Source organism: Hyperolius riggenbachi, chromosome 4, assembly GCF_040937935.1.
Source record: "Hyperolius riggenbachi isolate aHypRig1 chromosome 4, aHypRig1.pri, whole genome shotgun sequence".
Classification (NCBI taxonomy): Eukaryota; Metazoa; Chordata; class Amphibia; order Anura; family Hyperoliidae; genus Hyperolius; species Hyperolius riggenbachi.
In genome coordinates, this window is record NC_090649.1 from 44,562,481 (window position 1) to 44,576,822 (window position 14,342).

General features: G+C 43.8%; 1 protein-coding gene across 1 annotated transcript in view; it reads right to left on the minus strand.

Moving 5' to 3' along the window:
• Positions 1 to 12,022: 12,022 nt before the first annotated feature.
• Positions 12,023 to 14,342, minus strand: part of LOC137571192 (cytochrome P450 2K4-like) — a 45,929-nt gene continuing 43,609 nt past the window's right edge. The window contains exon 10 of the mRNA XM_068280016.1: positions 12,023 to 12,585. Within this exon, the coding sequence (XP_068136117.1) occupies positions 12,407 to 12,585 (179 nt within the window). The 3' untranslated portion in view covers positions 12,023 to 12,406. The remainder of the gene's footprint in view (positions 12,586 to 14,342) is intronic.

Here is a 14,342-nt window from a genome sequence, read left to right on the forward strand (position 1 = left end):
GGGTCATTTGTGGGGTTTGTTTACTGTCCTGGCATTTTGGGGGAGCTAAAATGTAAGCACCCCTGTAAAGCCTAAAGGTGCTCATTGGACTTTGGGCCCCTTAGCACAGTTAGGCTGCAAAAAAAGTGCCACACATGCGGTATTGCCGTACTCAGGAGAAGTAGTATAATGTGTTTTGGGATGTATTTTTAAACATACCCATGCTGGGTGGGAGAAATATCTCTGTAAATGACAATGTTTTGATTTTTTTTTACACACAATTGTTCATTTACAGAGAGATTTCTCCCACCCAGCATGGGTATGTGTAAAAATACACCCCAAAACACATTATACTACTTCTCCTGAGTACAGCGATACCACATGTGTGGCACTTTTTTGCACCCTAACTGCGCTAAGGGGCCCAAAGTCCAATGAGTACCTTTAGGATTTCACAGGTCATTTTGAGACATTTGGTTTCAAGACTACGTCTCATGGTTTAGGGCCCCTAAAATGCCAGGGCAGTTTAGGAACCCCACAAGTGACCCCATTTTAGAAAGACAACACCACAAGGTATTCTGTTAGGAGTATGGTGGTTTATAGAAGATTTTTTTTTGTCACAAGTTAGCGGAAATTGACACTTTGTGAAAAAAAAACAATAAAAATCAAATTCCGCTAACTTGTGACAAAAAATAAAATCTTCTATGAACTCACCATACCCCTAACGGAATACCTTGGGGTGTCTTCTTTCTAAAATAGGGTCACTTGTGGGGTTCCTATACTGCCCTGGCATTTTAGGGGCCCTAAACCGTGAGGAGTAGTCTTGAAACCAAATTTCTCAAAATGACCTGTGAAATCCTAAAGGTACTCATTGGACTTTGGGCCCCTTAGCGCAGTTAGGGTGCAAAAAAGTGCCACACGTGTGGTACCACCGTACTCAGGAGAAGTAGTTTAATGTGTTTTGTGGTGTATTTTTACATATACCCATGCTGGGTGGGAGAAATATCTCTGTAAATGACAATTTTTTTTAATTTATTTTTTACACACAATTGTCTATTTACAGAGATATTTCTCCCACCCAGCATGGGTGGGAGTACGGCGATACCACATGTGTGGCACTTTTTTGCACCCTAACTGTGCTAAGGTGCCCAACATCCTATGAGTACCTTTAGGATTTCACAGGTCATTTTGAGGCATTTGGTTTCTAGACTACTTCTCATGGTTTAGGGCCCCTAAAATGCCAGGGCAGTATAGGAACCCCACAAGTGACCCCATTTTAGAAAGAACACACCCCAAGGTATTCCGTTAGTAGTATGGTGAGTTTATAGAAGATTTTATTTTTTGTCACAAGTTAGCGGAAATTGATTTTTAGTGTTTTTTTTCACAAAGTGTCATTTTCCACTAACTTGTGACAAAAAATAAAAACTTCTATGAACTCACTATATTACTAATGGAATACCTTGGGGTGTCTTCTTTCTAAAATGGGGTCACTTGTGGGGTTCCTACACTGCCCTGGCATTTTAGGGACCCTAAACCATGAGGAGTAGTCTGGAAAGAAAATGCCTTAAAATGACCTGTGAATAGGACGTTGGGCCCCTTAGCCCACCTGTAAAAAAAAATAAAAAAAAATCAAATTGTCATTTACAGAGATTTCTCCCACCCAGCATGGGTATGTGTAAAAATACACCCCAAAACACATTATACTACTTCTCCTGAGTACGGCGATACCACATATGTGACTTTTGTTTACAGCCTAGGTGCGCTAAGGGGCCCAACGTCCTATTCATGGGTCATTTTGAGGCATTTGGTTTCTACTACTCACTACTCACGGTTTAGGGCCCCTAAAATGCCAGGGCAGTATAGGAACCCCACAAGTGACCCCATTTTAGAAAGAAGACACCCAAAGGTATTCCGTTAGGTGTATGGCGAGTTCATAGAAGGTTTTATTTTTTGTCACAAGTTAGTGGAAAATGACACTTTGTGAAAAAAAAACAATAAAAATCAATTTCCGCTAACTTTTGACAAAAATAAAATCTTCTATGAACTCGTCATACACCTAACGGAATACCTTGGGGTGTCTTTTTTTCTAAAATGAGGTCATTTGTGGGGTTTCTATACTGCCCTGGCATTTTTGGGGCCCAAAACCGTGAGGAGTAGTCTGGAAACCAAATGCCTCAAAATGACTGTTCAGGGGTATAAGCATCTGCAAATTTTGATTGACAGGTGGTCTATGAGGGGGCGCATTTTGTGGAACCGGTCATAAGCAGGGTGGCCTCTTAGATGACAGGTTGTATTGGGCCTGATCTGATGGATAGGAGTGCTAGGGGGGTGACAGGAGGTGATTGATGGGTGTTTCAGGGGGTGATTAGAGGGGAAAATAGATGCAATCAATGCACTGGGGAGGTGATCGTAAGGGGGTCTGAGGGGAATCTGAGGCTTTGGCCGAGTGATCAGGAGCCCACACGGGGCAAATTAGGGCTTGATCTGATGGGTAGGTGTGCTAGGGGGTGACAAGTGGTGACAGGAGGTGATTGATGGGTGTCTCAAGGTGTGATTAGAGGGGGGAATAGATGCAAGCAATGTACTGGCGAGGTGATCAGGGCTGGGGTCTGAGGGCGTTCTGAAGGTGTGGGCGGGTGATTTGATGCCCTAGGGGCAGATAGGGGTCTGATCTGATGGGTAGCAGTGACAGGTGGTGACAGGAGGTGATTGATGGATGATTGATGGGTAATTAGTGGGTGTTTAGAGGAAAGAACAGATGTAAACAATGCACTTGGGAGGTGATCTGACGTTGGGTCTGCGGGCGAACTGATGGTGTGGGTGGGTGATCAGATTGCCCGCAAGGGGCAGGTTAGGGGCTGATTGATGGGTGGCAGTGACAGGGGGTGACAGGAGGTGATTGATGGGTGATTGACAGGTGATTGACAGGTGATCAGTGGGTTATTACAGGGAAGAAAAGATGTAAATAATGCACTGGCAAATTGATAAAGGGGGGTCTGAGGGCAATCTGAGCGTGTGGGTGGTTGATTGGGTGCCCGCAAGGGGCAGATTAGGGTAACAGTGACAGGTAGTGATAGGGGGTGATTGATGGGTAATTAGTGGGTGTTTAGAGGAGAGAACAGATGTAAACAATGCACTTGGATGGTGATCTGACGTCGGGTCTGCGGGCGAACTGATGGTGTGGGTTGGTGATCAGGTTGCCTGCAAGGGGCAGGTTAGGGGCTGATTGATGGGTGGCAGTGACAGGGGGTGATTGATGGGTGATTGACAGGTGATTGACAGGTGATCAGTGGGTTATTACAGGGGGGATAGGTAGATACAGTACACGGGGGGGGGGGTGTCTGGGGAGAATCTGTGGGGTGGGGGGGGTGATCATGAGCCCCCCAGGGGGCAGTTAGGACCTAAGCTAAAAAAATAGCGTTGACAGATAGAGACAGGAAGTGATTGATGGGTGATTAGGGGAGTGATTGGGTGTAAACAGGGGTCTGAGGGGTGGGCAGGGGGGGTCTGAGGGGTGCTGTGGGCGATCAGAGGGAAGGGGGGGGCAGGATCAGTGTGTTTGGTGCAGACTAGGGTAGCTGCAGCCTGCCCTGGTGGTCCCTCAGACACTGGAACCACCAGGGCAGGAGGCAGCCTGTATAATACACTTTGTATACATTACAAAGTGTATTATACACTTTGTATGCGGCGATCGTGGGGTTAACAACCCGCCGGCGCTTCCGAACGGCTGGCGGGTTGTCGTCGCGGGTGGGCGGAGCCAGTTGACGGGGGAAGCGCGCGTCACCAGTGACGCGATCGCTCCCCAGGCATGCCGAAAGGACGCAATGCCGATGGGTGTATTGCGGTCCTTTCGGCGTCCACTTTGCTGCCGCCCATCGGCTGTGAGCGGTCGGCAAGTGGTTAATTTGTGGCAAAAAAAAACAAGATATCGATCATTTACGTGTGATGAGTATTGATAAAGTTATTGGCGAATGAATGGGAGGAGCACTGGCACGAGAAAATTGCTTCTGCCCTAAAGGTGAAAACGATATAATACAAATATAGCAACTATGCAATGAATGCAATAGCAGCTTTTAAACGAGATAAACCGTACTTTGGGAACCTGTAATTTGCAAACAGAGGAAATGACTTGTGTACAAAAGCAAACATGACAACTGTATGGATAATAAAAAGAAGGGAAACACATTTTTATTGAATGTTATGTCAGAGTTTCATCCAGCCTTAAAGAGACTCTGCAACAAAATGTTGAGCCTTTTTTTTTCTATTATATAAGTTCCTATACCTGTTCTGATGTGGTCTGTCTTACTGCAACCTTTTCTAGTTGCACTGTCTCTGTAATAAATCTTATCTTCTTTCCTCTGTTGGCAAGAGGCTGGAATGTGTGGAATGTGCAGCACTGCTTGTCATTGGCAGAAGCTTTACACACCCCCTCCAAGCTCTGCATGAATCACACAGTAAGCTGTTCTCAGCCTATGATACTCTGGTTAGAAGCCAGTCATTTGTTTGTAAACACTGCCTAAAACTGTTAATTACAAGCCAGGATTGCAGCAGGGAGTGACAGAAACAGCACAGAGGGGCACAGGGGAACATAAGGAATATAATGGTATGCTTTTTATTGTAAGAATATTAGAGTACAGATTCTCTTTAACACTGTTTGCTACAGATTTCCTTTAGTTGCGAGCTACAGCACAAGTCATGTAAGGTTTTGGTCCATGAGTGAACCCCTGTGCCGGGCTCAGATCTAGCTCAGCACCAGGAGGGGCCTGGAAGGTAAAGTTCTGCAGTAAGGAGGTGAAGAACAGGAACAGCTCCATCCTGGCCAAAGTTTCTCCGGCACAGCTTCTTTTACCTAGAAAATAATCAAATATTTTTTTAACCATGACAAACGTTTGATCCTGTATACATCCCTTAAAATGAATGGGAACCGCATTTAAAAAAATGTGATAGATACTTACTCAAAGAGAGGGAAGGCTCTGGGTCCTATAGAGCCTTCCGGCTCCTCTCCTGGTCCCCTCCTTCCAGTGCTGGCTCGCCTGGTAGTAGTAAATTAGTCAAATACTGCTTTACCCGGCCGAAGGAGGCTTCAGAAGTCTTCAGGGAGCCCGAGTGCTCCTGAAGAAGGGCGGCCCTGTACTTCGCCTGTGCAAGCACGCACTCTTGCACGCTCACGTCTGTTCAGTATGGAGCCGCATGTCTTCGGGAGGACACGGCTCCCGAAGACTTCCAAATACCCTTTTAGTGGGGGATTGAAACGGGGGGGGGGGGCAGCACAGGATAGAGGGCACCGAGAGAGGAGACAGAAGGCTCTATATGACCCAGTGCCTTCCGTCTCCTTCGGTAAGTATTTGCTTCATTTTTTTTTTAAATGCGGTTCCCATTCTCTTACCCTACCTGGACCACTATAGCAAAAAATGTAAAATACATGAAAACACATAAATAAGAAGTACATTTTTCCCCAAAGTAAAATGTGCTATTAATTACTTTTCTCCTATGCTGTCACTTACAGTATGTGATAGAAATCTAACAGGTTTTTGACTAGCCCATCTCCTTATGGGGGATTCTCAGGGTTTTCTTTATTTTCAAAAGCACTTAGTGAACGGCAGTTGCTCAGTCCAACTGCAAAAATAGTGTGCAAATGGGGTAACCTGCATCTTTGTACATGTCCTTTCTTGGGAGTGGTATTGTAAAGAATAAATTAAATCTCTGTGAACAGATGGACTAGTCAAAAATCAGACTTTTACTAACTACTGTAAGTGATGCCTGGTAACATAGGAGAAAAGTAATGTACAGCTCATTTTACTCTGAAAGAAATATACTTCTTATGTGTTTATGTTTATGTGTATTTTAAATTTTACAAATTTGTGCAACAGTGGTTCTTCAACTATGTCTGCAACTTCCAGTACTGGTCAAAATGCAGAAGTTATAAGCCCTATAATGTGCTGCTTGTGTGGCAATGAACTCTGATGCTGTCTACACAGTACCAAATCTCAATGGCTCTCTGTAAAAAAAAAAGTATCTCACAGGTGGCCTTATTCTCCCATATTTTCTTTAAGGCTTATCAAATAGATGCCCACCAGTGTTAGAATTTAAGTATGATATGCTTGAATTTAGTTTAGTTTGGTTTAGTAAAAGGACTTGCTCTGCAGAGTGTCTATTTAAAGATAATTTCTCTTAGAGAGAAATAAAGACAGTTCTGATGCTCAGTAGAACATTGTTCTGGGACTCCCAAGGCTGTAGCAGAGATATCCAATGTGTAGGCCAGACTAGCTGATGACAAACAACATAAACATGAGCCATTGTTATGAAAATATTCTCACAAGTACATTAAACAATGTTCTCCTAAGAACAAGGGAATAGGTTATTTTTCCAGTGCATGTGCAGTAAAGACTGTGCTTGGTATGATATCACATGTTCTTATCAGTCAATAGCAGGCGATGGGTTATTGATCCATCCCTGCTGGGTGATGTCACATTTAACTCTTTAGAGGTTAGTATAAAACAGCCAACAGGGGTTCCAGAGAGCCACTTCTGATTTCCAACTTTCGGCTCCCACATTCTAGCTTCAGACTTCACTTCTACTTTCATTCATCTAGCTGTACGCTGTATATAGGCCTAAGTGCAACGTATCATAGATTATACGATAAAGCCTGGTTACCATTCACAAGGGATGAACCAAGAGCCACAACGCTCAAGACAGACCGATTGCTTTGCTGAGGTAACGAAGATAAGATTGCTGTTCAAAACATCTGTATGTCTGTTTTCCCAATAAACACCTTAATCTTTAACGACGTCTAAGCAGTTCTATCTCCTGTGCTGTTGCTGTGATAAGTGTCAAGTTATCACACATTCTGTGATATGGTGCCGAGCAAAGGTGTAGTGTTGTTGCCCATAGCAATGAACAAATATTTATTACAACCAGCAAGCTAGAAAATACTCTGAATAATTTTGACAGTACTTTTTAAATTGTAAACTTCTGGAAAGGTTTTTTTTAACAAGATGAAAAATCATCTCCCAAGAGAAAATGTAGAATAAAAAGGTGAATTGAATAAGGGGCAGAATCTCTTCCGAGCACAAAAGATGAGAAGAATATTCTTCTCATCTTTCGGAAATCTTTTGGAAATGTTTCACTGAACTAGTAAGTGGAAGCAGTGCTGGCAGATACCACTAACTCTTCATCAATTTGCAAGAAGCTGTGTGTTAGTCAGCTCCCAGCTAATTTCCAGCAGCTAGTGGATTTCATTTGCTAGCACAGTTTCTGCTTCCTTGGCTAACAAGAGATTTGCATGTAAGTAAATTCAAAGAGAAGTGAAAGAACACATTAAAAACAAACAAACAAAAAAAAAACTAGTCTTTCATGGGGGCTGGTATTTCTCCAAGAAATTCAGAACTTTAGAGCGTGGGGTTACACCTCATGAGCAATGCCAACCCATAGAGTCCATAAGATCGATTGACACTCTGCTAATGACGGAGGGGGAAGGTTTAGAACACTTCTGTTTGGACAAACATCTCATCCTCACCGCCAGTGCCCAGTGTGGGCCTCTTACGGTGAAATCTGGAATTCCCATGTAAAAATGGGCGAATTCCACTCCCTCCAGATAGTATGAGTACACGCCCATTTCCACAAAGAGTTACAATAAATAAAAACACCCACAATGTGAAAATTAATTTAATAATATTTATTTTTAACAAAAAGTTACCTTTTATAATTGATCCTACACCAATATCCTTTTATGAACCTGACTGAAAGGCCCCTGATGCAGATCCACAACCGTTACACACCTGATGCAACATGTTGGTAAACTCCCTTTGCATGGAGCCTATTGGCAATAGCAAGCCTTATTTGGTTGTTAACCTTTGGCAAGCATACTCTGTAAAACGGAGGATTGTTTTGATGACCCAATTTTAGAGTACCTCCTCACCTTCCTTATGGACCATGTGGATTGGTACTGCTCAGGGGGCTGAAGGTGGCCATACATCTCTCGACTTGGCAGCCAATCAACCATCTGATTCAATAATTATTATTGATGCAGATGAAAATCGGTGCTGGCAAGAGCATGCCCATTGCCCGATTGACGATGCAACCAATTTCTTGATGCAATTGGTTTCATGTATGTATTGGAAGTGCTGCAAGATGTTGAGCCATCATGGTTGATCGGGTGTGTGGTGTTAACAACAAGCAATATCGGAACGAATGACAAAACCCCCAGCGCTGTCCGTTAATGCAAAACGTTCCCCCCGGCCATGGACAGGTAAAGTATACTGCACCAGGGGGTTGGAATTATAACATTTTACATTGGGGGGCAGCGTCGGACCAGCAAGGCAGTAGCCAACAGATATCTTTCCAATCACATTCAATTAGAGAGAGATCTGTCTCTTGGTCAAATCTGCCTGACATTACTAGATGCAGGGGCGCCTCTGGCCATTTTGTCACTCCAGGCAAGGAAATCTGTGCCGCCGCCCCCCCTCCCCCATTAAAATAATCACAATGCTGCAGCATTTCACCAGAAAATAATTGTATTACAGTAGTGGTTCAGTGCAATACTACGAGCCGCCAATCTATCGCCTCTATACCACTGTGTCCAATTGAAAAATGTACTGTTTGATCGTAATTTTGATACATTTTTGCAACGGATACATTGATCGAAAGTATAATCGATGTGGGTGGTTGGTAATCACCAGATTCAATCCTAGTGAAAGAATCTGTCAGTAGAAATGAATGCATGTATTGACAGCTATAGGCTAGGGTTACTAATAACAAGATCGGGGTGATTAAATTGTGAGGGTAAGAGGTGGTGGGGGGCAAAGTGGAGAATGACAAGGAACATTTATATTGCATTTTTCTCCTGGCGGACTCAGGAGCTGCAGCCACTAGGACGCACTCTATAGGCAGTAGCAGTGTTAGGGAGTCTTGCCCAAGGTCTCCTAGTGAATAGGTGCTGGCTTACTGAGCAGGAATAGCTGAGGTTTGAACCCAGGTTGCCAGTGCCAGAGGCAGAGCCCTTAACCATTACACTATCCAGAGAGAGGGGAGAAAAAAACTTTTATTTAGCTTCCCTGTATGACAAGAAGACAGCCAGCACTAGGGTAAGGGGGGAGCGAAGGTTAATAAGGGAGAGAAGAGAAGTGGAGAGATACTGAGATGGAGCAGAGAGCTTAGATAGTATTGCAGTCCCATATCTCACAGAGGCTACTTGCCTGTAATGTGACTCCTGTCCCTACCAGTCTCTCACTCAAGTCAGAAAGCAGCCTCCTGGAGTCTATGGACAGTCAAAAACTTTTCAACCTGTGTAATTCCTTATCAAGCTGCCCACATGCAGTCTTTACAATGGTGAGAGAGCAGACAGAGTTTTTTTCTATGGACTCAGCATAAGGCAAGCCTCCTCAGCCAGCCTAGTGCTTCACATTGCCTTATACAAGAAAAACCTCAATGCATCAGGCACTGTACCAGCAGTCTGGAGGAAAATCTCCCCCCTTTGCACCCGGCCAGTCCGTTCTGGAATGCCTTGTACCTGCTTCCCAGAGAGACAGCATCCTCTGCTGATGTTTTCTTTTCATGGTCATAAGGAGGGGCGGCATAGGAGTGAACAGACACACTCCTAGATCCTGAGATAACACTAATTAGGGAACGTCATACAAAGTGTTGTAGACAAAAGTTTTGTAGACTCCTTATGAGAGGCTGAGCAGCAGATACCTTCATTAGAACTTTTTATCTCTGCACCCTCAGTTTTCAGTCTCTAAGGACAGGAAAACTAAACTTTTTCCCCCTGGAAGCGCCCCCAGATAAATCTGCTGCTCCAGGCAGTTGTCTTATCAGCTGGTGCCTAGAGGCGCCTCTGACTAGATGCATGGCTACCTTAAGCCTCACATTTTTACTTAGGTATGTGGACCCTACACTGTAAATTTGTATGTGTTTTTCATTGTGTGCTTTTTTTTTTACAGTATTACAAGATTCACAAATTGACTGCTGAAAAATGTTTTTTAGACTATAGCATGGGGATGATAGTCAGCTAATACCACCTCAATCCCACCCCTCTCCGGGTTTAAAATGTTATTTTGTGCTTAAAACTATGGCATGGAGATAAAAACAATCAGTTTGCTTGGCTCTATGGCACTGGCGTAACTACAGGGGATGCAACCCCTTCAGCCGCAGGGGGGCCTGGGGCCCCTCTGGGGTCCGCCCGCTGTGTGCAGGGGGAGTGTTGCTGCCCGCCCTATTGTGAGATCTAATAGACGCCGCGCCAGTTCATTCCCTGCAGCCAGCAGTCTCCCAGGAGGCAGAGCAGGGCTATGAGAAGATGGTGCCCGAAGCCCTGCACTGGAGACTATTTGTGTCTCCAGTACAGGGCTTCGGGCGCCATCTTCCCGTAGCCCTGTTTTCTGCCTGTCAGCGTGGGAGATTTGCTTCAGAAGGACTGTCAGGGGAGCTGCGCGCCAGAGGCCGGGAGAGGAAACTTCTGCTAGGTGAGTAAATTTTTTATTTTACAGGTGCCCACATTAGGATTTTTTCTGGTGACTGCTGCCAACTTTACGATTATTTTCTGGTGACTGCTGCCCACTTTACAATTACTTTCTGGTGACTGCTGCCAACTTTGCGATTATTTTCTGGTGACTGCTGCCAACTTTGCGATTATTTTCTGGTGACTGCTGCCAACTTTACGATTATTTTCAGGTGACTGCTGCCTGCTTTACAGTTATTTTCTAGTGACTGCTGCCCGCTTTACGATTATTTGCCGGTGACTGCTCCCCATTTTACAATTTATTTCTGGTCAATGCTGCCCACTTTACGATTATTTTCTGGTCACTGCTGCCCACTTTACGATTATTTTCTGGTGACTGCTGCCCGCTTTACGATTATTTTCTGGTGACTGCTGCCCGCTTTACCATTATTTTCTGGTCAATGCTGCCCACTTTACGATTATTTCATGGTCACTGCTGCCCACTGTATGATTATTTTCTGGTGACTGCTGCTCACTTTATGATTAATTTCTGGTGAAATGCTGCCCTCTTTACGATTATTTTATGGTGACTGCTGCCGGCTTTATGATTATTTTCTGGTCAATGCTGCCCACTTTACCATTACTTTATGGTCACTGCTGCCCACTTTACAATTATTTTCTGGTCACTGCTGCCCACTTTACGATTATTTTCTGGGGACTGCTGCTCACTTTAAGATTAATTTCTGGTGAAATGCTGCCCTCTTTACAACTATTTTCTAGTGAAATGCTGCCCACTTTCCTATTAATCTCTGGTTAAACATTGCAGCATTACTTTACGATTATTTTCTGGTCACTGCTGCCCACTTTATGATTATTTTCAGGTGACTGCTGCCCGCTTTACGATTATTTGCCGGTGACTGCTGCCCGTTTTACAATTATTTTCTGGCGACTGCTGCAGCCTGTATAATACACTTTGTATACATTACAAAGTGTATTATACACTTTGTATGCGGCGATCGTGGGGTTAACAACCCGCCGGCGCTTCCGAACGGCTGGCGGGTTGTCGTCGCGGGTGGGCGGAGCCAGTTGACGGGGGAAGCGCGCGTCACCAGTGACGCGATCGCTCCCCAGGCATGCCGAAAGGACGCAATGCCGATGGGTGTATTGCGGTCCTTTCGGCGTCCACTTTGCTGCCGCCCATCGGCTGTGAGCGGTCGGCAAGTGGTTAATTTGTGGCAAAAAAAAACAAGATATCGATCATTTACGTGTGATGAGTATTGATAAAGTTATTGGCGAATGAATGGGAGGAGCACTGGCACGAGAAAATTGCTTCTGCCCTAAAGGTGAAAACGATATAATACAAATATAGCAACTATGCAATGAATGCAATAGCAGCTTTTAAACGAGATAAACCGTACTTTGGGAACCTGTAATTTGCAAACAGAGGAAATGACTTGTGTACAAAAGCAAACATGACAACTGTATGGATAATAAAAAGAAGGGAAACACATTTTTATTGAATGTTATGTCAGAGTTTCATCCAGCCTTAAAGAGACTCTGCAACAAAATGTTGAGCCTTTTTTTTTCTATTATATAAGTTCCTATACCTGTTCTGATGTGGTCTGTCTTACTGCAACCTTTTCTAGTTGCACTGTCTCTGTAATAAATCTTATCTTCTTTCCTCTGTTGGCAAGAGGCTGGAATGTGTGGAATGTGCAGCACTGCTTGTCATTGGCAGAAGCTTTACACACCCCCTCCAAGCTCTGCATGAATCACACAGTAAGCTGTTCTCAGCCTATGATACTCTGGTTAGAAGCCAGTCATTTGTTTGTAAACACTGCCTAAAACTGTTAATTACAAGCCAGGATTGCAGCAGGGAGTGACAGAAACAGCACAGAGGGGCACAGGGGAACATAAGGAATATAATGGTATGCTTTTTATTGTAAGAATATTAGAGTACAGATTCTCTTTAACACTGTTTGCTACAGATTTCCTTTAGTTGCGAGCTACAGCACAAGTCATGTAAGGTTTTGGTCCATGAGTGAACCCCTGTGCCGGGCTCAGATCTAGCTCAGCACCAGGAGGGGCCTGGAAGGTAAAGTTCTGCAGTAAGGAGGTGAAGAACAGGAACAGCTCCATCCTGGCCAAAGTTTCTCCGGCACAGCTTCTTTTACCTAGAAAATAATCAAATATTTTTTTAACCATGACAAACGTTTGATCCTGTATACATCCCTTAAAATGAATGGGAACCGCATTTAAAAAAATGTGATAGATACTTACTCAAAGAGAGGGAAGGCTCTGGGTCCTATAGAGCCTTCCGGCTCCTCTCCTGGTCCCCTCCTTCCAGTGCTGGCTCGCCTGGTAGTAGTAAATTAGTCAAATACTGCTTTACCCGGCCGAAGGAGGCTTCAGAAGTCTTCAGGGAGCCCGAGTGCTCCTGAAGAAGGGCGGCCCTGTACTTCGCCTGTGCAAGCACGCACTCTTGCACGCTCACGTCTGTTCAGTATGGAGCCGCATGTCTTCGGGAGGACACGGCTCCCGAAGACTTCCAAATACCCTTTTAGTGGGGGATTGAAACGGGGGGGGGGGGCAGCACAGGATAGAGGGCACCGAGAGAGGAGACAGAAGGCTCTATATGACCCAGTGCCTTCCGTCTCCTTCGGTAAGTATTTGCTTCATTTTTTTTTTAAATGCGGTTCCCATTCTCTTACCCTACCTGGACCACTATAGCAAAAAATGTAAAATACATGAAAACACATAAATAAGAAGTACATTTTTCCCCAAAGTAAAATGTGCTATTAATTACTTTTCTCCTATGCTGTCACTTACAGTATGTGATAGAAATCTAACAGGTTTTTGACTAGCCCATCTCCTTATGGGGGATTCTCAGGGTTTTCTTTATTTTCAAAAGCACTTAGTGAACGGCAGTTGCTCAGTCCAACTGCAAAAATAGTGTGCAAACGGGGTAACCTGCATCTTTGTACATGTCCTTTCTTGGGAGTGGTATTGTAAAGAATAAATTAAATCTCTGTGAACAGATGGACTAGTCAAAAATCAGACTTTTACTAACTACTGTAAGTGATGCCTGGTAACATAGGAGAAAAGTAATGTACAGCTCATTTTACTCTGAAAGAAATATACTTCTTATGTGTTTATGTTTATGTGTATTTTAAATTTTACAAATTTGTGCAACAGTGGTTCTTCAACTATGTCTGCAACTTCCAGTACTGGTCAAAATGCAGAAGTTATAAGCCCTATAATGTGCTGCTTGTGTGGCAATGAACTCTGATGCTGTCTACACAGTACCAAATCTCAATGGCTCTCTGTAAAAAAAAAAGTATCTCACAGGTGGCCTTATTCTCCCATATTTTCTTTAAGGCTTATCAAATAGATGCCCACCAGTGTTAGAATTTAAGTATGATATGCTTGAATTTAGTTTAGTTTGGTTTAGTAAAAGGACTTGCTCTGCAGAGTGTCTATTTAAAGATAATTTCTCTTAGAGAGAAATAAAGACAGTTCTGATGCTCAGTAGAACATTGTTCTGGGACTCCCAAGGCTGTAGCAGAGATATCCAATGTGTAGGCCAGACTAGCTGATGACAAACAACATAAACATGAGCCATTGTTATGAAAATATTCTCACAAGTACATTAAACAATGTTCTCCTAAGAACAAGGGAATAGGTTATTTTTCCAGTGCATGTGCAGTAAAGACTGTGCTTGGTATGATATCACATGTTCTTATCAGTCAATAGCAGGCGATGGGTTATTGATCCATCCCTGCTGGGTGATGTCACATTTAACTCTTTAGAGGTTAGTATAAAACAGCCAACAGGGGTTCCAGAGAGCCACTTCTGATTTCCAACTTTCGGCTCCCACATTCTAGCTTCAGACTTCACTTCTACTTTCATTCATCTAGCTGTACGCTGTATA